This window comes from Rhinoderma darwinii, chromosome 4 (assembly GCF_050947455.1).
Source record: "Rhinoderma darwinii isolate aRhiDar2 chromosome 4, aRhiDar2.hap1, whole genome shotgun sequence".
NCBI classification, from domain to species: Eukaryota; Metazoa; Chordata; class Amphibia; order Anura; family Rhinodermatidae; genus Rhinoderma; species Rhinoderma darwinii.
This window is the reverse complement of record NC_134690.1, coordinates 399,138,691-399,164,020: the sequence shown is the minus strand read 5'-3', so window position 1 is coordinate 399,164,020 and position 25,330 is coordinate 399,138,691. Positions and strand designations below refer to the sequence as shown.

At 39.4% G+C, this 25,330-nt stretch overlaps 1 protein-coding gene and 1 long non-coding RNA gene across 2 annotated transcripts in view; both read right to left on the bottom strand.

Moving 5' to 3' along the window:
• The window catches only part of GALNT14 (polypeptide N-acetylgalactosaminyltransferase 14), a 422,900-nt gene that overhangs the window by 240,841 nt on the left and 156,729 nt on the right, over positions 1-25,330 (bottom strand). The window contains exon 2 of the mRNA XM_075863437.1: positions 9,239-9,408. Coding sequence (XP_075719552.1) covers positions 9,239-9,408 — 170 coding nt within the window. The remainder of the gene's footprint in view (positions 1-9,238; positions 9,409-25,330) is intronic.
• LOC142760306 (uncharacterized) lies at positions 1,735-9,232 on the bottom strand. Its single transcript, XR_012883291.1, has 2 exons — positions 5,177-9,232; positions 1,735-5,106 (listed from the first exon to the last, which is right to left on the bottom strand). It is a non-coding gene; the product is annotated as an uncharacterized LOC142760306 (long non-coding RNA).

Genomic DNA, 25,330 nt, shown 5'->3' with positions numbered 1-25,330 from the left:
ATCCTGTATTATACTCCAGAGCTGCACTCGCTATTCTGCTGGTGGAGTCACTGTGTACATACATTACATTACTTATCCTGTACTGATCCTGAGTTACATCCTGTATTATACTCCAGAGCTGCACTCACTATTCTGCTGGTGGAGTCACTGTGTACATACATTACATTACTTATCCTGTACTGATCCTGAGTTATATCCTGTATTATACTCCAGAGCTGCACTCGCTATTCTGCTGGTGGAGTCACTGTGTACATACATTACATTACTTATCCTGTACTGAAGAATCACTGGAATAATGATAGAGCTTTATAAAATATAACTTTTACTTCATATTGTTTAAAATAATGTGCAAAACATACACACAGGACAAATTTAAAGGCTAAAAATGTGCTCTCTTTTGTGAGAGAAAACTGACATTCTGTACGTTTTGTGCAGAGTAAATGCAAAGCTCCAAATATTACTGCATAAAGGAGGAGGTTTTTTCAAAGGTATATTTTGGGGTAATCCACCCCCCTACCCATTCTATAGTGTGTCCAAGTCCATCTTGATCCTGTAGCTGGGGACTGGGAAACCTCCTATTTTCCTTTTATATGTGTCCAGGCAGATAATGCTGTTCTCCCGACGCGTTTCCTTGTGGCCGTGACAGGCGTTTATCCCAGCATCGTGGGAACAGATGCACTTAACTTTCTTTGCCACTGCATAGGATTTATCTTTTTTCTTGCTCCAAAGCCTCTGACCATAGAGGCTAATTGGCCTAAACTCCCCTGAAGAATCTTGGCCACAAGGAAACGCGTCGGGAGAACAGCATTATCTGCCTGGACACATATAAAAGGAAAATAGGAGGTTTCCCAGTCCCCAGCTACAGGATCAAGATGGACTTGGACACACTATAGAATGGGTAGGGGGGTGGATTACCCCAAAATATACCTTTGAAAAAACCTCCTCCTTTATGCAGTAATATTTGGAGCTTTGCATTTACTCTGCACAAAACGTACAGAATGTCAGTTTTCTCTCACAAAAGAGAGCACATTTTTAGCCTTTAAATTTGTCCTGTGTGTATGTTTTGCACATTATTTTAAACAATATGAAGTAAAAGTTATATTTTATAAAGCTCTATCATTATTCCAGTGATTCTTTACTAATTCTAAATAGAGTATTTATGCTATAAAAAACCTTTGGTGGAAGGAATAAAAATACCACCTGACATTTATCCTGTACTGATCCTGAGTTACATCCTGTATTATACTCCAGAGCTGCACTCACTATTCTGCTGGTGGGGTCACTGTGTACATACATTACATTACTTATCCTGTACTTATCCTGAGTTACATCCTGTATTATACTCCAGAGCTGCACTCACTATTCTGCTGCTGGAGTCACTGTGTACATACATTACTTATCCTGTACTGATCCTGAGTTATATCCTGTATTATACTCCAGAGCTGCACTCGCTATTCTGCTGGTGGAGTCACTGTGTACATACATTACATTACTTATCCTGTACTGATCCTGAGTTACATCCTGTATTATACTCCAGAGCTGCACTCGCTATTCTGCTGGTGGAGTCACTTGTACTTACTGTCGTGGAAATCCATCGCTCAAAATATATTAGACTGAAATTTATACGAGTCCCAACAGACTCTCAAGGCCAGACTCCATTAGTCAGAATCCTAATTAGGATATTTCACCGATATATATATCGAGAGACGAGAAGAAAACACACAGACACGCTGAAATGTTCAAAATTCTCATCTGAAGGATTTATTACCAAACTCAAACTGTTAAACTGAAATTCAGAAGGGGTGTAGGCTTGAGATAAACCAATCAGAGACAATGTAACAATATTTGTTATTCAGTAAAAAGCATACAATAAAATACATCATTATAATTCTTCACACATTATGTTTACAGGTTTCTTATCTCTCTTTTGGACAGAATGTCCTCGTGGAGATGGGGGGAGACCTTCCCTCACGCATACTTGCCATCCCCCCATCTCACTCCCATCTCACTCCCTGTCCATCTTCGCATGGGAACCAAGGTCAAAGATAAAACATACGAAATCAACATTACTTGTATTAAAGGAACAATGACTTTTCTATTCACTACAATAAAACCAAGATGGGAACTCCAGACAAGATGGCTGCTGCACGAAACTAAATCATTTAAACATTATCATCACTTTCACATAATACATATCTTAGTAATTCAGCCTCCTGCTTGATAATTCACAATGTAATTTCATACAGAGAATATAAGCAAATAAATCATCCTTCACAAACCCCCCTTTTTCTCATATTAAATTACAGAAATTATATATTATGATTATGAAACTCAAACAATATATCAATAGGGCCACAACTAATATGATGCCATCACCAATGTCCGGTTAGGGTATGGGGTCCCACCAGTGCATTGACAAGTCATGTACATCATCGTCCTCTTCTTCTCCTGTCTTCTGATTAGAACACTTGATACTGCTGACGGATTCACTCAGGTCTTTGGTCTTTACTTGGAATTTTGCTGATGTCATCACGACTTGATTTGGTCCTTTTCATCTGTCAGACACCGTCTCTTTTAGTTTACGTCACCGGGCTATACACAACACCTCATGCTGTGAGCCTGGTGTGAGATCCCACGTAGGCGGATTAGTGGGGTGTTATTGTGACCCCACAAACCCTCCGCTCATCTGTCTTCTTACTTGTCTGGGCGGCTGCTTGGAATTATGACACTGCCGTCAGTTCATGACAAACGCGTTGTACTGGCTCCGGCTGCTCCTGCCGCACCTCAGTAATGGAGTTCATCGTATTAAAAATCTTTTAGTTCATGTTTACTGCCACTTGCTCGAGGACCCCAACCCTTGTCAATTGTTACTAATCTGGTGATAACATCTACGTAACAATGTCAGGCCCTTAAACTAAATCAAACAAACACCTTTATATAAGAAAAACGTCTCTGTTCCAATGGACAGGGCACCTAGAAGATGTGTAATTATTGGGTACATTTCATTTGCACTTAGTGTCACGCTTTCCAGCAGGATTTGTACCTTGATCTGATCTGATTGCCTGGAACATTTCCAGCTCACCAAAATATACACAGATTCAACATGTTTATCTGACAAATGTCGCAAACCAATTTTCCTTACTCTAATTTGTATTGCATGGGGAGACCTCTCAAGGTCTGTTCTCTTTGTGGGAGGCGGGTATGATAAGGTTGGCACCGGTCTGCCAGGACTGTTCTGTAGGCAAATCAAACAGCTCTAACAGAATTTAGCAGCAACAGCTGTAAAGCCTGGGACATACCAATTAGATCTCACCAAATCGATCCTTGCAGTCTTGGGGCCTATGTGAGGTCATACACCATCAATGCAAAAGCCATCAAGAGTGCCTTGGGTCTTACCGATTCACGTTCCCTTATCCGTCCACATTCTGTTAGAATCTGGTTCTCACGCCTTCCGCTCCCAGTTGGACTCTTCCTGTGGAGAACAAGCTTTTTCATTGTATAAACATTAATTGATCTTAATCAAATAATTAATTTGAAGAAAAACATTAACAAATAACATCTTTACATCAAACGTTCACATTGAGCAATAACTAGAAATGATACATGCAAACTCATTTTTCTTCTTTATATATATATATATATATATATATATATATATACACACACACACACACACACACACAAACACTGCACAGAATTTTCCTTTCACAATAACAACGACAAAAAACAAATAACTAAAAATATTTTCAAATGGGAATATTCCACTTCTGTACCTTTTATCTGACGCATGACTCTAATAGTCCAATGCTAAGGCTGATCCAGAACTTTACATAAAACTTAACTTCAGTATTTAATATTCCCACAACACTTCTTAAATACAATTATTAAACAAACTAACTTTGGAATAACATCTGGAGAACTGCTGATATCGTATTGTACAAACATCAGGTCAATACTTGGGATAACACTATTCCCCTGTCACTTACACACAACGTCTGCAGTGGGGAAAATACAGGCCGGGCTTCAGCCCCCCCTGAGAACAGGTCTACACACACGAGCACCGCGTCATACACTTCTACCTCGGGTAGTTGTATGTTCTGCAGTCGCTGGGACTGTTAATCTGGCCGGGCTGCACTTTTCACAGGTACCTTTGCTGTTTTACCTATGTCATGCCATGTGCACATCATGCAGGCTGCTACAAACCTAGTGCTTGCATTATTGTATCCAGGGACAAGCCAATTTACTGACACCTGGCTGCACATACCCTTGTTGTCAATTGGCTTACCCAATGATCCAATAAAGTTCCTACTACCAATGGGCCCATAATTGTGGGCGATGCCAAAAGCGTACCTAGAGTCAGTGTAAATGTCGGCCGTCTTACCTTCTGCCAGGTTACAGCCTCAGCGAGCACCTCCAACTCCGCTCCTTGAGATGAACAAGAAGGTGAGAGTGGTTTCTGGGTAATTTACCTTGTGCCTCGTATCCTGTTCTACACATGCTGTATATGATAAAGTATGTCTACATTACAAATTTACATTGGAAACCCATGTCACATATAGATAGAACATTTCAAAAGGGTGGAGTTTTATTGTTCCACATTTATCTGATGATCCAGAACACTTGTAAATCCCACCCACCAGGTCCTGTAAATACCTGATTAATACAAAAACAAACAAAATATGTTACTGAAATCTGGCATAAAAGAAACAATATTCAAACAATTTTTTTTGTTTTGCCTTCTCCCCATCTAAATCTGTAAAGACTCATCTGTGAGTGACGTCACCTCACCTCCTGTGTAAATTGGCTGGAGGGGGATCTGGAACCATCTACACAGAAAAACCTCAAAATATAAGTTACTGTCATACACATTTAATCTGGGTTACTCCTTAAAACTCATACACATTTTGTAGATCTCCTAAAACCAAATTCATTAATTCAAAACAAAATAAAACACAAAACAAAACTACCTGATCAGTCCCTTCACCATTGGGAAATCTTCAACCCTTTCTCAGCCACTGGGATAGGGCAGTGCTTGGCATAGCTCCCTCTGGCTGTGAAGGGGTCATAAAATTGCCTGTAAAAAGGAGAACAAAAAACAAAAACTACCTGATCAGTCCCTTCAACATTCCCTCCTATTTGGACTCTGCGAAAGTAATGTAGCAGGGTTCAAAACTACATATTAACATAATGAGATTAGGCACTCTATCGGGGGAGCACTAGTTTAACCCCCTGTAATACACAACAGCCTGGAACAAAAAAAGATGACTTTCTCCTGACAAAAATACATTTTATCTTTAAAATGACCTGCAACCATTTACCTGTAAAACATCTCACATTTTTAAAAAATAACATTTAGGCAGCACTATAGCACGTGCCTCATGTGTGAAAACAAAAACAAAACAATTGTAATTAGTTATTCAATAACACAGAAAATAATATATCTGGTAATATTAATTACTGCAAACCAATAAGCTGTACATAAGAATAGGGAACAGAGGGGGCACATACATGTTCAAGACCCCGTGTCTCACAATATCTGTAGTTTAATACATTTGAATTAACATTAAAACATTCCAACATTAAATCTTATCACATTATAACACATTAATCTGCAGTATAGCTTTTATCTTTCTACAAACAGATCCAGCCGGCTGTAATATTTTTCTCGCTTGGTGTAGTTACAGACGACTGCGCTGCGCGAAAATAAAACACGTTCCATAAAAAAATGAAAAAAAAAGTAGAACTGATTTTAACCCCATACACAAAACACTAACATTTTTAGACATTACTGCTGTTAAAAATAGGAAACATACAATATAGTTCTGCTTTTATTGTGGCCATTAGTTTCAAACTTCAGACATGTTACATTACACACATCACACAGATGCCTCATCACATCACACATGTTACATTGCACACATCACACAGATGTCTCAGTACATCACACATGTTACATTGCACACATCACACAGATGTCTCATCACATCACACATTGCACTCCCCCCGTTCTGACCCACGTTAGTCACTGCAATGTACCTGGCTGCTCCGTTTTCTTCACTCTTCCAATGAAAATTTACACCTGTATTTAAATTGTTCTTTCTCACATGCAAACATCCTTCTTACGGCTGCCAGCCTTTTCAACAATTTTTTTCAGTGTGTTATTTTGCCTTCACATACTTTATAATTAAAGCCCCAGCTCCTTTTGCTCATTCTAATGTTGGCCGGGACCAGTTCCCCAAAGCATCTTTGTCCAACTTCCTCCTGACCCCATGGTCGGAGAGCAGTAGGGTGATTTCCGGTAAATCCCCCACCTCCAGGCAAACAGGCCACGTTTGCCGACAGATATCTCAGACCAGTCTATCTCCTAGACTGTCTTACCAATACGATATCAAAAGTCGTTCCTCCAGACATTCTAGCAGCAGGATCCTCTGATCCCTCACTGGATTGAACATCAAGAACAGACAAAATGCTGCCAATCAACAATTACAAGAGCAAATTCTTCAACACAATCGACATTCATGAACCTCCATTGATTCAAGCAGGAGTTGGTCACTTCACTTATGCAGAACACTTGCTGCCGGGGTGTCTTTCAGTTCATAGAGCCCATGATGTAACACATATCCCAAACTCTTTCCTCTAGCACTTTGCAATGGTTTCACATGCAAATTATATTTGGTAACATATATATATTATCCTCCCCGCTCAGCCGTTCACTCTGTGGGTTGTAGTTTAGGGGGTTGTTATCTATGTTGGTGATAATTTCTTTACGTGCTATGGGTCTGAGCCAATACCAATGTCCTTCACTGTAATTACTACTGCGACACAGGTGGCACCTGGGGTAAGTGTCAGGGTCATTCATTGAATACAGGATGTTATATTACAACGGTATTCAATCCAGCGGTCTGATGTTATACTACTACAGACTTCATTACTTGGATGTTATTTTACATCAAAGTGTATATGCCGGATTATCACATGTGCTAGAAATCAGTCTGTACTGATTCCCACCTTATGCCAGTCTGGCAATGCATACAACTGGTTTATGGACCCTTACACACAATATCACTGGCTGGCAATGCGTTAGGAAAATATAAATGATTTTCTAATACAGTATTCAAAGTTTTCCCTATTGTACTGGGTAATGGTATTGAGTGCAAATTCAATATAGACACAATTGCTTCTCCTTGCACTGGATTCTACATTATCAGGACTTAACCATTGAAGCCCCTGTGGTACTACATGATATTACTCACAACTATCTCACCTACAGTCAGTACCTCCCAACTATAATCCCAGACAAACGGGTAACAGAACAACTATTAATCCTCAACAATTTTACACAACTAAATAACAAATAACGCTACAACAAAGCAGCAAGCAGAAGTTTTGTTTTTTCCTCACAGTCCAAAACAACTCTTTGCATTTCAAATACTTCACATGTGAGTTACGACTTCTCTCTGCCATGCGCTACGTCACTGCATTCCAAAGGCTTCTCACAATTTTTCCTGGTTAACTATGTATTTGCTGGCAAAAATTCTCTCATGTCTTTCATATCAACAGTTTAAGATCACGTACACACCTGCAATCCTTCATCACACAAAAAGCTTCAACATACCTTTTTGGATCCATCTTGCAACCCACTGACTAAGGAGTCTCGTCCATAGAAGTGACGTTCTGACAGCTGGATTCCAAGGCTTACGCAATACATGTGTGAATGGTGTAAGAATAAGCTCCTTACCTACCGCGGTTTTTGTAATTCACAGATGCAAAGCCAGACCTCTCCAGTGACAGCTTATCAGACGTGCAATCTTCCCGGGTTTTATCGGCACCATTACTGTCGTGGAAATCCATCGCTCAAAATATATTAGACTGAAATTTATACGAGTCCCAACAGACTCTCAAGGCCAGACTCCATTAGTCAGAATCCTAATTAGGATATTTCACCGATATATATATCGAGAGACGAGAAGAAAACACACAGACACGCTGAAATGTTCAAAATTCTCATCTGAAGGATTTATTACCAAACTCAAACTGTTAAACTGAAATTCAGAAGGGGTGTAGGCTTGAGATAAACCAATCAGAGACAATGTAACAATATTTGTTATTCAGTAAAAAGCATACAATAAAATACATCATTATAATTCTTCACACATTATGTTTACAGGTTTCTTATCTCTCTTTTGGACAGAATGTCCTCGTGGAGATGGGGGGAGACCTTCCCTCACGCATACTTGCCATCCCCCCATCTCACTCCCATCTCACTCCCTGTCCATCTTCGCATGGGAACCAAGGTCAAAGATAAAACATACGAAATCAACATTACTTGTATTAAAGGAACAATGACTTTTCTATTCACTACAATAAAACCAAGATGGGAACTCCAGACAAGATGGCTGCTGCACGAAACTAAATCATTTAAACATTATCATCACTTTCACATAATACATATCTTAGTAATTCAGCCTCCTGCTTGATAATTCACAATGTAATTTCATACAGAGAATATAAGCAAATAAATCATCCTTCACAATACGTTACATTACTTATCCTGTACTAATCCTGAGTTACAGCCTGTATTATACTCCAGAGCTGCACTCACTATTCTGCTGGTGGAGACACTGTGTACATACATTATATTACTTATCCTGTACTGATCCTGAGTTACATCATGTATTATACTCCAGAGCTGCACTCACTATTCTGCTGGTGGAGTCACTGTGTACATACATTACATTACTTACCCTGTACTGATCCTGAGTTACAGCCTGTATTATACTCCAGAGCTGCATTCACTATTCTGCTGGTGGAGTCACTGTGTACATACATTACATTACTTATCCTGTACTGATCCTGAGTTATATCCTGTATTATACTCCAGAGCTGCACTCACTATTCTGCTGGTGGAGTCACTGTGTACATACATTACATTACTTACCCTGTACTGATCCTGAGTTACATCCTGTATTATACTCCAGAGCTGCATTCACTATTCTGCTGGTGGAGTCACTGTGTACATACATTACATTACTTATCCTGTACTGATCCTGAGTTATATCCTGTATTATACTCCAGAGCTGCACTCACTATTCTGCTAGTGGAGTCACTGTGTACATACATTACATTACTTATCCTGTACTGCTCCTGAGTTGCCCAAATACCCAAGAAGAGCGGATGTTTCCTGACCCAGACTGATGTCTTATTGTAGATTTACATTTGCAGAATTCAGTGATCCTACCTGTAATGTCTGGTGTCCTTGATGGCGCGGTCACTGGGGATGCGCTCACTTTCTCTCTGGTTGAAGGCGTACAGCCTGTAGGGATCTTCTCCAGGTTTCCATCTCTGAGCATTCAGGTATCTGCGCTCATCAAACTGGTCCCATAGATCATCCCAGTCCACATCTGTGTCCTGCAGACAGGAGGAGAAGGAGTCATAGATGTTTATTACAGGTTCCTGATGTAACTCCACTTCTAATGTTGAAAAACTTTGCAAAAACTTTTTTGATGACACTTTTCTTGAGTCATATTATGCCTTATACTCCAGTCACATCCAGAGCTGCATTTCTAATTCTCCTGACTTCCACATTTAGTAGCACTGTGCTGACATATAGGCCGTACCAATAACTAGCTTCGCTGAGTTTCTATAATGCCTTGCACTCTGATGCATTGAATTGTGGGAGCCTCTGTTTTTACTGGAAGCAGAATATGGTATGAACAGACACTGAACAAGAAGGGACTAAAAGGAAGTGTGCGATCAAAGCTTTCCAGCTATTGAAAAAAAAAACTGAAAAACAAGTAGTATTATAAATGCAGCTTTGAGTGTGACTAGAGTCATATACATTTTTAAAGTAATATAACTACCTACTACCTCCCATTCACAATGCACAAACCAGGCACCTCAAGAGTTAATGGGGTTGTCTCAGGAAAGCTATGTATGGCATATTACTAGGAATTGGCACCAAATTCGATTTGACCGCCGTGACCCTCGCTGATAACTAGAACAAAGCAGCAACAATGCTGAGAAAGCACTATGTATGCCACTATGTCCCCTGGCACTCCTGCATGACTTTTTCTAGGTGGCTATATTGTCGTCCGTTGGCTATTAAGGGGCTGACATGCAATCTATGAAGAAAGATTTATTGTAGTAAGGTGGGCGGGTCAAAACATTTGGACCGCCGCGATCGATTATTGATCCCTTGTCCTGGCGATATATGCTTCCAATGTCTATGCTGAGACAACCCCTTTAAATGACCCATTTAGCTCTGCTACATCTGTATTCAGTTATATTCCACTATAAACATTGGGTGGATGTACATCTGCGTCGAGCAATGTACAGATCCGCCAGATACAAGTACGCAGCTCTCCTGCCACTAATGAAAGCAGCGCCCGCGCCCAGCAATCCATCTCTCGCTATCTATCGTGTCCTCCTAGAAAATGCACAAAACGGGGGATTTTGAGGAGTGAGATATTTATCCAATAATTGACTTTTATTCACTTTGTGGGCCGACATTTATCACGGTAATAAGATTCCGGAAACCTTTTTATTTATACGTTTATGAAGGACCAACCTCAGCGCAATCTGGACACGTTCTCGCAGTAAATCGACTTTTAACCTTTTAAGAACGTTGCAATATTTTCCGTTGTTTCATTTCTGCATTCTGAAAGCCGCAACTTTTTGAATTTGATCTTTTCGATGGATGTCGCCGAGGGCTTGCTGTTTGGTTGTATTTTTTAATGTCACCGTTTTGAAGTACATCAAATCTATTGTTTAACCTTTATTATTGTTCGGGGGGAAGGTGGAAAAAAACTGGAATTGTGAGATTGTTTTTTGGGTTTTGTTTTTACGTAGTGCACCGCATGGTGGGACAGATGTGATTTTTTTATCTATGTCAGGGCTTGTTTTTTTGCGGAAGGAGATAGATAGATAGATAGATAGATAGATAGATGATAGATAGATAGATAGATAGATAGATAGATAGATAGATAGATAGATAGATAGATAGATAGATAGATAGATAGATAGATAGATAGATAGATAGATAGATGATAGATAGATAGATATGAGATAGATAGATAGATAGATAGATAGATAGATAGATAGATAGATAGATAGATAGATAGATATGAGATAGATAGATAGATATGAGATAGATAGATAGATAGATAGATAGATAGATAGATAGATAGATAGATAGATAGATAGATAGATAGATAGATAGATAGATGGATATGAGATAGATAGATAGATCTTAGATAGATAGATAGATAGATATGAGATAGATAGATAGATAGATAGATAGATAGATAGATAGATAGATAGATAGATAGATAGATAGATAGATAGATAGATATGAGATAGATAGATAGATATGAGATAGATAGATAGATAGATAGATAGATAGATAGATAGATAGATAGATAGATAGATAGATCTTAGATAGATAGATGATAGATAGATAGATATGAGATAGATAGATAGATAGATAGATAGATAGATAGATAGATAGATAGATAGATAGATAGATCTTAGATAGATAGATAGATCTTAGATAGATAGATAGATAGATAGATAGATAGATAGATAGATAGATAGATAGATAGATATGAGATAGATAGATATGAGATAGATAGATAGATAGATAGATAGATAGATAGATAGATAGATAGATAGATAGATAGATAGATCTTAGATAGATAGATGATAGATAGATAGATATGAGATAGATAGATAGATAGATAGATAGATAGATAGATAGATAGATAGATAGATAGATAGATAGATATGAGATAGATAGATAGATAGATAGATAGATATGAGATAGATAGATAGATAGATAGATAGATAGATAGATAGATAGATAGATCTTAGATAGATAGATAGATAGATAGATAGATAGATAGATAGATATGAGATAGATAGATAGATATGAGATAGATAGATAGATATGAGATAGATAGATAGATATGAGATAGATAGATATGAGATAGATAGATAGATATGAGATAGATAGATAGATAGATAGATAGATATGAGATAGATAGATAGATAGATAGATATGAGAGAGATAGATATGAGAGAGATTGACTCAGTGTGGCACCCGGGCCTATTCCTGAAACTGCTGGAGAGCGGAATAGGAGGTAAAACCTATGACGTCATCAGAAGCTCCTACACAGAGAACAGATGCAGCGTGAAGGTGAACGGGAGAAGAACGGCTGATTTCCAGCAGAGCCGAGGAGTCAGACAAGGCTGCAGCCTCAGTCCAACGCTCTTCAACATCTACATCAATGAACTGGCCACAGCTCTGGAATCCTCCTCAGCACCAGGTCTCGCCCTCCATGACACCCAGGTGACATTCCTGCTGTATGCAGATGACCTTCTGTTACTATCACCAACCGAGAAAGGTCTCCAAGACAACCTGCAAATCCTAGAAAAATTCAGCTCCACGTGGGCACTACCCATCAATGCCAAGAAAACCAACATCATGGTGTTCCAGAAGAGAAACTCAAAATCCCCCAAGCACCCGACCTTCACACTAAATAACGCCACAATCACAGCGACCGACAGGTACACTTACCTGGGCCTAGAAATCAACCAATCAGGAAGCTTTAAACAAGCCATAGAGATACTGAAAGACAAGGCGTGCAAAACCTTCTATGCCATCAGACGAAAACTCTATCATCTCAAACCACCAGTGACGGTCTGGCTGAAAATCTTTGACTCCATCATCTCCCCAATCCTCCTGTATGCCAGTGAAGTCTGGGGTCCGGACACATACCCAGACTGGTCAAGGTGGGATTCCAGCCCAACAGAAATCTTCCACCTAGAATTCTGCAAACACCTTCTCCAAGTCCATCGGAGCACCTCAAATAGTGCCTGTCGGGCAGAACTGGGCAGATTCCCACTACACCTCACAATCCAGAAGAGGGCGCTATCATTCTGGGCCCATCTACACAGCAGCAGGCAAAGTTCCTATCACCATAAAGCCCTGTTACACCAAGGGGTCCCAGGTAAACCAGGCCCCCCAGAACATCTCACCCTGACCCGGCCTGAAGAAAATGTCACCCAGCGCGGCCTCACAAAAGCCGAAATCAAGAAGACAATAAACAAAGGCCAAGAGGAATATATCAGTGACTGGAGGAACGACATAAAGACATCCCAGAAACTGACAATATACCGGAGTCTACAGCGGGAATATAAACTGGCGCCATATCTGGAGAAACTGCCAAACCCCAGAGACAGACAGATCCTGAGCCGCTACAGACTGAGCGCCCACAACCTGCTCATCGAATCCGGGCGCCACAGACAGACCTACAAGCCCAGGGAGAGCCGACTGTGCCAACAGTGCGACCAGGAGGCCATGGAGGATGAGGCCCACTTCCTGCTACACTGCTCCAAATACTCAGCAGTGAGGGACACTCACTTCAGGAGACTCTCTGATCTCTTACCAGACTTCAGCTCCATGGAAGAGGAAGAGAAACTCTACATCCTGCTGGGTGAAGAGGAAACCACAGTGGGCACAGCGGCACAATATGTCACTGCATGCCATAAACTGAGAGAGACATGATATGCCATGGACTTGTATAACCCCGACCCTAGATATGTCCCTATCCCCAAGCCCTCAGTCCCTATCCCTCATTCCCTTACTTCTTACTTGCTTTGGCAATGCTAATATGTATTTGGTCCTGCCAATAAAGCTTCTTTGAATTGAATTGAATTGAATTGAATTGATAGATATGAGAGAGATAGATAGATAGATAGATAGATAGATAGATAGATAGATAGATAGATAGATAGATAGATAGATAGATAGATAGATAGACAGATAGATATGAGAGATAGATAGATAGATAGATAGATAGATAGATAGATAGATAGATAGATAGATAGATATGAGATAGATAGATAGATAGATAGATAGATAGATATGAGATAGATAGATAGATAGATAGATAGATAGATATGAGATAGATAGATAGATAGATAGATAGATAGATAGATAGATAGATAGATAGATAGATAGATATGAGATAGATAGATAGATAGATAGATAGATATGAGATAGATAGATAGATATGAGATAGATAGATAGATAGATAGATAGATAGATAGATAGATAGATATGAGATAGATAGATAGATAGATAGATAGATAGATAGATAGATAGATATGAGATAGATAGATAGATAGATAGATAGATAGATAGATAGATAGATATGAGATAGATAGATGATAGATAGATAGATAGATAGATAGATAGATAGATAGATAGATAGTGCAGTATATGGGGTTACCAGGTGTTGACGACTAATAATAATACTCTGTAGACTTTGTCTACATTATTTCAGGGTAATAGAGTTAATCTTGATTTATTTCCCGCGTCTTCTCCCATGTTGCAGCAGCATTTGATATTAATTACACCAGTCTTGCGGACGGTTTGCATGGTCTGACAGGGACTGTGACAAAATGTCATCTCTGGTAGAAGAAGTACAGTACAGGCTGGCACTGCCATAAACCATTCACTTCATTATTATGAAACATTCACATTAAAAAACACTTCCAGCCTCTAATTATCACCCGATCACCTCAGCCGTGAAGAAATAAAACTCAGATTCAAGGTCCTTCCTGAGCCGGAGCACCAGACCAGTGCACCAGTGGGATAACACCAGCCATACCCCAATAAAGGAGAGGATTCATCTGAGAACTTGTTAGACAATTTGGATGAGTTGTAAAATAAGACTATATGGTCAATGGTTACTCAATAACATATGATGAATAAGGAAGATCAGGATAGTGATAATACCTCTACTCCAGGAGTATTTTGTAAGTGTGACTTGTAACTCAAGGAACCTTGTCACAATGTTCTCTAAGAAGGTTTCTTTCTCTTGCTACCTGCATAGGACTTTAGAATATAACTACTATAATACATTCCCCTATAGACTAGAAAATAACTACTATAATACTGTCCCCTATATACAAGAATATAACTACTATAATACTGCCCCTATATACAAGAATATAACTACTATAATACTGCCTCCTATATACAAGAATATAACTACTATAATACTGCCCCCTATATACAAGAATATAACTACTATAATACTGTCCCCTATATACAAGAATATAACTACTATAATACTGCCCCTATATACAAGAATATAACTACTATAATACTGCTCCCTATGTACAAGAATATGACTACTATAATACTGCCTCCTATATACAAGAATATAACTACTATAATACTGCCCCTATATACAAGAATATAACTACTATAATACTGCTCCTATATACAAGAATATAACTACTATAATACTGCTCCTATATACAAGAATATAACTACTATAATACTGCCTCCTATATACAAGAATATAACTACTATAATACTGCCTCCTATATACAAGAATATAACTACTATAATACTGCCCCTATATACAGGAATATAACTACTATAATACTGTCCCCTATATACAAGAATATAACTACTATAATACTGCCCCTATATACAAGAATATAACTACTAAAATACTGCCCCTATATACAAGAATATAACTACTATAATACTGCTCCTATATACAAGAATACAACTACTATAATACTGCCCCTATATACAAGAATATAACTACTATAATACTGCCCCCTATATACAAGAATATAACTACTATAATACTGCCTCTATATACAAGAATATAACTACTATATTACTGCTCCTATATACAAGAATATAACTACTATAATACTGCCCCTATATACAAGAATGTAACTACTATAATACTGCCCTTATATACAAGAATATAACTACTATAATACTACCCCTATATACAAGACTATAACTACTATAATACTGCTCCTATATACAAGAATATAACTACTATAATACTGCCCCTATATACAAGAATAGAACTACTATAATACTGCCCCTATATACAAGAATATAACTACTATAATACTGCTCCTATATACAAGAATATAACTACTATAATACTGCCCCTATATACAAGAATATAACTACTATAATACTGCCCCTATATACAAGAATATAACTACTATAATACTGCCCCTATATACAAGAATATAACTACTATAATACTGACCCTATATACAAGAATATAACTACTATAATACTGCCCCCTATATACAAGAATATAAGTAATATAATACTGCCCCTATATACAAGAATATAACTACTATAATACTGCCTCCTATATACAAGAATATAACTATAATACTGCCCCCTATATACAAGAATATAACTACTATAATACTGACCCTATATACAAGAATATAAGTACTATAATACTGCCACTATATACAAGAATATAATTACTATAATACTGCCCCTATATACAAGAATATAACTACTATAATACTGCTCCTATATACAAGAATATAACTACTATAATACTGCCGCTATATACAACAATATAACTACTATAATACTGCTCCTATATACAAGAATATAACTACTATAATACTGCCCCCTATATACAATAATATAACTACTATAATACTGCTCCTATATACAAGAATATAACTACTATAATACTGCCCCCTATATACAAGAATATAACTACTATAATACTGCTCCCTATATACAAGAATATAACTACTATAATACTGCCCCTATATACAAGAATATAACTACTATAATACTGCCCCTATATACTTGAATATAACTACTATAATACTGCCCCCTATATACAAGAATATAACTACTATAATACTTCTCCTATATACAAGAATATAACTACTATAATACTGCCCCTATATACAAGAATACAGAATTACAGAGGTCGCCTTGTCGTGGCAGGTGGGCTAACACTTTTTGATCAAAATGTGCACTAAGAACCTCCCTATTTGTAGGTAGATTTAGCTTTAGTGCATATCTATTTATATTTAGTGGTTTAGGTGGCATTAGTGTTGCAGGGTGCTGTCGCCATTTTTTATATCTGCTATATACAAGAATATAACTACTATAATACTGCCCCCTATATACAAGAATATAACTACTATAATACTGCCCCCTATATACAAGAATATAACTACTATAATACTGCTCCTATATACAAGAATATAACTACTATAATACTGCCGCTATATACAACAATATAACTACTATAATACTGCTCCTATATACAAGAATATAACTACTATAATACTGCCCCCTATATACAAGAATATAACGACTATAATACTGCTCCTATATACAAGAATATAACTACTATAATACTGCCCCCTATATACAAGAATATAACTACTATAATACTGCTCCCTATATACAAGAATATAACTACTATAATACTGCCCCTATATACAAGAATATAACTACTATAATACTGCCCCCTATATACAAGAATAGAACTACTATAATACTGCTCCTATATACAAGAATATAACTACTATAATACTGCCCCCTATATACAAGAATATAACTACTATAATACTACCTCCTATATACAAGAATATAACTACTATAATACTGCTCCTATATACAAGAATATAACTACTATAATACTCCACTATATACAAGAATATAACTATTATAATACTGCTCCTATATACCAGAATATAACTACTATAATACTGCCCCTATATACAGGAATATATCTACTATAATACTGCTCCTATATACAAGAATATAACTACTATAATACTGCTCCTATATACAAGAATATAACTACTATAATACTGCCGCTATATACAACAATATAACTACTATAATACTGCTCCTATATACAAGAATATAACTACTATAATACTGCCCCCTATATACAAGAATATAACTACTATAATACTGCTCCTATATACAAGAATATAACTACTATAATACTGCCGCTATATACAACAATATAACTACTATAATACTGCTCCTATATACAAGAATATAACTACTATAATACTGCCCCCTATATACAAGAATATAACGACTATAATACTGCTCCTATATACAAGAATATAACTACTATAATACTGCCCCCTATATACAAGAATATAACTACTATAATACTGCTCCCTATATACAAGAATATAACTACTATAATACTGCCCCTATATACAAGAATATAACTACTATAATACTGCCCCCTATATACAAGAATAGAACTACTATAATACTGCTCCTATATACAAGAATATAACTACTATAATACTGCCCCCTATATACAAGAATATAACTACTATAATACTACCTCCTATATACAAGAATATAACTACTATAATACTGCTCCTATATACAAGAATATAACTACTATAATACTCCACTATATACAAGAATATAACTATTATAATACTGCTCCTATATACCAGAATATAACTACTATAATACTGCCCCTATATACAGGAATATATCTACTATAATACTGCTCCTATATACAAGAATATAACTACTATAATACTGCTCCTATATACAAGAATATAACTACTATAATACTGCCGCTATATACAACAATATAACTACTATAAGGGCGGGTTCACACATGGCGGAATTTCACTTAAATTCCGCTGCGGACACTCCGCAGCGTTAATCCGCAGCGGAGCCGTTTCTCCATTGACTTTCACTTTAATTTAGCAGTGTTCGTTTACACGATGCGTACAATTCCGCTGCGGAGCATAGGCTGCGGAGCGGAATTTGGTGTCCGCAGCATGCTCTGTCTGTTGCGGAGCAGTGGCGGACTCATGGCGGAATTTCTCCATTGACTTCAATGGAGATTCAAAGTTCCGCAATGAAGTCCGCAGCTGTCATGCACATGTCATGTGTGCTGCGGATGCGTCTTGCTTTTTTAACTTGACATTTCTTCATTCTGGCTGGACCTATGTATTTCTAGGTCTACAGCCAGACTGAGGAAGTCAATGGGGCTCCCGTAATGACGGGAGCGTTGCTAGGAGACGTCAGTAAATAGTCACTGTCCAGGGTGCTGAAAGAGTTAAGCGATCGGCAGTAACTGTTTCTGCACCCGGGACAGTGACTACCGATCCCAATATGCATGTATCTGTAAAAAAAAATGAAGTTCGTACTTACCGAGAACTCCCTGTTTCTGTCTCCAGTCCGGCCTCCCAGGATGACGTTTCAGTGTAAGTGACGGCTGCAGCCAATCACAGGCCAAGCACAGGCTGCAGCGGTCACATGGACTGGCGCGTCATCCAGGGAGGTCGGGCTGGATGCCGAAGGAGGGACGCGTCATAAAGACAACGGGCGGTAAGTATGAATTTCTTTTACTTTCACTAGGGAAAGTGCTGTCCCTTCTCTCTATCCTGCACTGATAGGGAGAAGGGAAGCACTTTTCCCGCAGTCCGCAGCAGCTAGTCCGCATCAATTTTCTGCACATTTTGTGCAGATCCGCAGCCGTAATCCGCAACCCGGATTAGGTGCGGCATTGATGCGGACAGTTGCGGAGGAATTCCGCCATGTGTGGTCATGCCCTAAAAGTTATATTTTATGAAACTCTAGTCCTACTCCAGTGATTTAATAATAATAACAACCTGTAACTCGATGACATATTTCACAGCCCTTTACTAGGGTCGGCAATAAACAAGCATTGGGACGGTGGTGAGAGTTATGTTGGCATGGGGTGAGTGGGGCAGATGTGGCCATTGATATCATCCAGGGAGATCATTATTGATGTCCATTCTGGGGGTGATCATTTTTGGCCAGATCATCTGCTGGACTGAGTATCACTTGCTACATTGAAATTCATAGGACAACGCGATTCGTTCTTCCGGACTATTGCATTTTAGTCCCTTTACGTATTTTCAGATGAAATATTTAATAGAAGCAGCTTGTTATTCCGGATATCAGCGTGACGAACGTCTTGACAAGATATACATTTCCCATAATGTAACATTTGAAGTAGCCGGCGCTCTGAAGCCAGTAAGCTCCCATGGCAGATGTTTGAGCCCAAGTCTATGCAAGCTGGTAATTGTAGTATATGCCAGGGCTGCTAGCGCGTGCCAGCTGTGCCCTTATTATCCCCACCATCATTTACTTCAGGCTGGATTACAGCCCATAAACTATGTTTCATCTCCGTGACAACACTCCTGTGCATCTCCCACTGATTTATAGGACAGATGCCTAAAACTCATCATGTCGAACTCTTCTTCTAATTGTTACATTTTACGAGTCGGCACCGTGGTCGGGAATCATGAAATTGGTTAATTAAACAACACGCTGTGTGATTAGATATATAATTCATGTATATGTGTACAATCTTGGTGGGAGCCATATGAAGGTATCGGGTAGCCCTTGGAGTCCTGGACTGGAATGATTGACCTCAATGGACAGTCATCCATAGAAAGTCATCAACTCCACTTACATCCTCAGGTGTAGCTCCATGGGCGCACTAGTACCTGGAAACCCCCTCTGAGAAATTCATGATAAAATTATTTCTGCCGCCACTAGGGGAGCTCACAAAATATAGATTTATCATAGAGAACAACTGGAGTTATATAAATCCCTATGCATTGAGCTCCCCCTAGTGGTAGCTGCAGGCAAACAGAATTTTATCGTAACTCAATGGTTGTGTGAAGGGAAACCAGAGTTCTGACCACTATAAAGAATTTTGGACCTATTTAGATTAGACTAGTGTTAAACTACCTCCAATAATCCAGGAACCACCGCAAACCACCAGGAATATTAGACGTTACCCAGGGTTGCTCACCGTCTGAAAATTCAGGGAGTGTCCATATAATGTGGGGAGGAAAATTTTCCCATTCCTACAATGGACACCAAATTACTGTACTTGCTAATCCCCCATTAAAAATCCTATGTTTGCTTCTGGGGTCAGCGATGGACCTCACCATCTGCATAGGGTGGAAGGAGGTAGAAGTCATATGGACCCAGTCAATTGTTGGGCCATCAAGAAACTCCAAGTTGCTTGACTGCTCCGTATGCCCCTGGACTCTGGACCTTGTAAGTTCTACACCTTTTGGAAGTGAGTTGGTCTTCTTGGGTTAATTTCTACTGTAGAATATAAAAAAGTTCAAAAAGTTTCGCACAGGATAGTTTGTTGAAATATATACAGTATGGAGAGGAATTTGTCAAATATGGATTTGCGGGGAGCTGAATCATCTTTGTAGGTTGTGAAATACAGAACAGCATTAGATAAAGCTCGTTTTTTGTTCGGCTTTGTTCTGAGAAACCACAAACGTATTCCATCGCAAAAATGTAACAATAAGCATCAAAAACTTGAATAAGGAGGCATTTGCAAGTGCTATTAGGGTTGGACTACCTTGAGCCCACTAGAGGAGAATGAGGACCCTCCATTCCATAATTCAAGACAGGAGAGCCCCCCTTTAATTACTTTGTTAATTGCATGACCTCATGGGTTCTTTCGTAGCCAGGGCCCTTTATTATGTCATTGCTTTGGTCCACTGGAGAATCCTCCTGTCCTCTGGTGAACCAGTCCAACCCTGAGCGCGAATGTCAACCTAAGGACCATAGGCAAAAGATCACACCATCAAATTCACCCACTGTGGATTATCTGAAGAAGGGACTGTAAACCATACAATCTTAGTTTTAGCGGAAATTGTTTTTGTGTGATTCAGTAGAACATGTGAAGGCACGAAACTTTGTAATATTAAGGAAAAGTGGAATATTCCTCACTTTTCAGCACCATAAGCTGCTACATCGGCTTTCCCGAAAAAGCCAAACAGAAACGAAGCGGCTCAGCGCTAACACAAGCACTTCTGCCGCTTAGTTTTAGCGATCGGTGGGGGTCTCAGAGCTCGGACCCCCACCAATCAAAACGTCTGACATGTCACTATAACATGCCAGGAGTTTGTTGAACGTTTAGTTACACTTTAAGAAACCTTCTCAGTTTCCAAAACTTCTGTTTAGAGTGATACATTAAATAGAAGACAAGAGGGAGGGGGATGAGGGAGATGCAGCTGCAGTATTTTACTTAGTGTTTCAGTAAAACATCAGGGGAGATGGGAGAGAGAGCAGCGGGGGAGAGACTTCTGATTGGCTCAGTTCACACAACAGAGCTCTGACATCATACCAAGAGCCTGACCAATCAGATGGCATGGAGAGAAAGCATGTGTATTTACAGAAATCAGCGGATGGTATGATCTCTTACCCAAAGCACTTTGTGGAGTCTTTGATTAAGATACTGAAGTTTACCAGTTGATCACAATTTTTCTGTGTTTTTTTGGGGGGGTGGGGGGGGGTTAATGGTTAGTTTGGTTATTTTGCAGAGGCAGGGACCCTTTAACACTCTGAAAATATACTTGGGTTCATAAGATTGAGGACAAGGACTAATGAAGGTGAATAGATTCTGTGCACAGCATTGCAGAATAGGCCATTGCTATAATAAAAGGAAAAACGACTCCTTGCAGGACAGTCATGACCATGACATCACCATGTGGCGCAGAGTTGACTGATGACTCGATGACTTGGCCACCTGGATTCCCATGCATGAGCCTCAAGGTGCTTATTTTAGTCATGTAGAGGTGGTAGAGTAGAGATGTACCCGACAGGCTATGGATTCAGACACAACCAATGCTTTCCCTAGGCACACATACTAAATTCTGGAATGGGAGCTTCCATGAGGGAAATTTCAGATTTGGGTCTTCCTCTCCTCCTGTCCCAACATCTGCAGCACTGAGGAGATTGTACTACACTATGCAGCATCTTGAGGTGATATCAGTCTTTGGGAATAATGGGGGGGGGGGGAGGTTGTGGTGAGGAACAGTCATGGTAGTAGAGGGAATGTTGACTTGGGATTCCTCAAGGTACAATTATCGTACATTTTAATATTCTTATTGTGTTGTCATTGTATGAGCGGTGCTCTACTGTGCTGCCAACCCTAGGGTCATAGGGTGTGACGTTGGGCAATCATGGCTGGTGATGGGTTAGAGATGGAGGGTACATACAGTAGCGCTGCTTTCCCTTGGTGGAGTGGCAAATAGGTATCAGAGGTCATTCTTTGAGAGATGAAAAGGAGCTTTGGCTTGGGACTGGTAAAGTTACACTTACATGATCACTGCTGTTTCAACATATTTTGATTAAATCAATAGTACAAGCAAATATAAGAAAGTTTGTAATATACCTTATTAGGGAACATTTTTTAATCCACTTATCAGCCACTTCTCCCCCTCCCCTCTGCCTCTTGCACTTATCTCTCACTTTCAGCTCACTGAGGGATCAGTTTACATGCTGCCCGTAGAAGTCTATGGGGAGGGGAGGGGGAGTGAGCTTCTGTAATGAGACAGAGGCAGAGAGATACACAGAGATACTGCTGCAGCTACTAGTAACTATTATATCTCACCCCAGTGCTGGATTAACAGCTACCCTGCTCAGTACTGCTGTGTGCTGCTTCTGTGGAGGAACTACAGAAAGATAGGAGAGTAGGATCTTCTCTTCACTATTTGTGTATCATATGGGAGACATAATAGCAGCTGGTCTCGCCCACTTAGAGAAAATGGAGAATTAAGAGATAGAACCTGCAGAGGGGAAATCTGGTGAAAAATGCAGAATACCAGTCATATAATGGCCAGAAGTAGTGTTATTCCTCATGTACACACATAGGATTCTCAAAAGTCACTTGAAATGACAGGTTTGCTTTAACATACATTGTATATTCCTATGCTAATGTTATGAGTGGGAATCATATTGTACTATACAACCTCGACTATTCTGCCAATGCTTGGAGGAGTAATAGGTTGTGGTTTAGGACCTTTATGGCTGGTGATGGTGTTAGAAATTGTGGGTTGGCTTAGGTTGTACTAATACGCATCAGAGGGCATGCATGGGGGAATTAAAGGAGGGTTGGCTTGGAAATGATGGTGGTGAGTTTAACACACATTTTATTATTCCTGGGGGTTGTGTCGCACCCCACAGCTACTACAGGGCTGCAATTCATGTACTGTAGGTTGGCTTGGGCTGTTCTAAAATTTCCCTTGGTGGGGAGTTAATAGGCACGAGAGGGCATGCATGGGTGTGGAGAAGAAGGGTTGGCTTCAGACTAGTGAAGGCGCATTTTATTTTTTCTATAGGGCCCTCCATCCTCATTGACTGACACTATAGGGGAGGAAAGGCAAATAAATAATAGGGTTCTGGTAGTTAAGACTATAAGAAGAACATTTTCAATGCTAAAAACATTTTGAATATTTCACTCAGCAAAGTGAAGGACCGTAGTGGATTGAACCTCATGCAAAATAAACTCAACCCCACATCATAAAAGAAAATGATGGCGTTTGGCGCGGTATCCGGGGAGAGTTAATGGAGTACACTGAACACTAAGGACGGCTGTAATTTTACTTTTTAAGGGAAACAGTTCTGCTGCGAGAATTTCCCTTGTGAAATATTGTCCAAACTTTATAACTGTAATAACTCTCGGGGACTATGAGACTGTTCATCTACCGAGCTGCCAGGAAGTTATCGGTTGAGCCGTGACCCGTTGTTGATCGCTGCGCCGTTTATTAAATTATTATTCAATTTGGACTCCTTAGTGCTGTAATTCTTTATCATGGACTCGATGAAATAAAACAGTGTATTTCATTACTGTATTAACTTCTCAACTTCGGTTGAAACTATTGTTTCCTTCATCTTTTTATACAAGGGTGAACACGCAATAACGGACTGAAGGGGAATTCTTAGCTCAGAGATTTATAGTATATCCACAAGATATGCCATAAATGTCTAATAGACGCGGGTCCCGCCTCCGGCACCTGCAGTTACCTCCAGAGCGATGGTCAACCGAACCCCCGTCCCGTCTAATGAGGTTACCGCATCCAGGCGGAGAATGAATGGAGAGGTGGCTTTGTGGGTCTCGCTATTCACTCCTTTGGGAGTTGCAGAAACAGTCTAGTACGCTTGCTCGGCTATTTCCATAACTCCCATAGAACAGGATAGATGCGCCGCCACCTCTCTATTCATTCTTCCTCTTGATGTGGCAGCCATTGGCCACCTCACCAGGCAGGATAGGGGTAGTGTGACCCCCACTCTCGATATAGGTGCGGGTCCCAGAGGTGGGTTTCAGCATATTTTGTGCCATAAATGTCTTAGTTGGGATTAACCATTTAATGTGGGAGCCATTGACAACCCTGGTAAACAGATGATTTTGCCAAGGGAAGCCACAGCCAGCTGGACATTTTTCCTACAACACCCCAAGTCTACCAAAGCGAGAGCTGCTGCTTGTTAGAGACTCTCTATTCTGGCTCACAGAGGGGGTTCATGAGTGGGGGACCCTCCTCAATGATGTTGATATGCCCTGATGGGGCATATGGACAGTGGTTGCCCTGATGGACTTATCTAGTCTTCGTCATTCCCGGAGATCCAAGAGGGTCTTCACGTGGGTGGCTCCTTAACTGTAGCTGCCTTTCCAGGTACCAA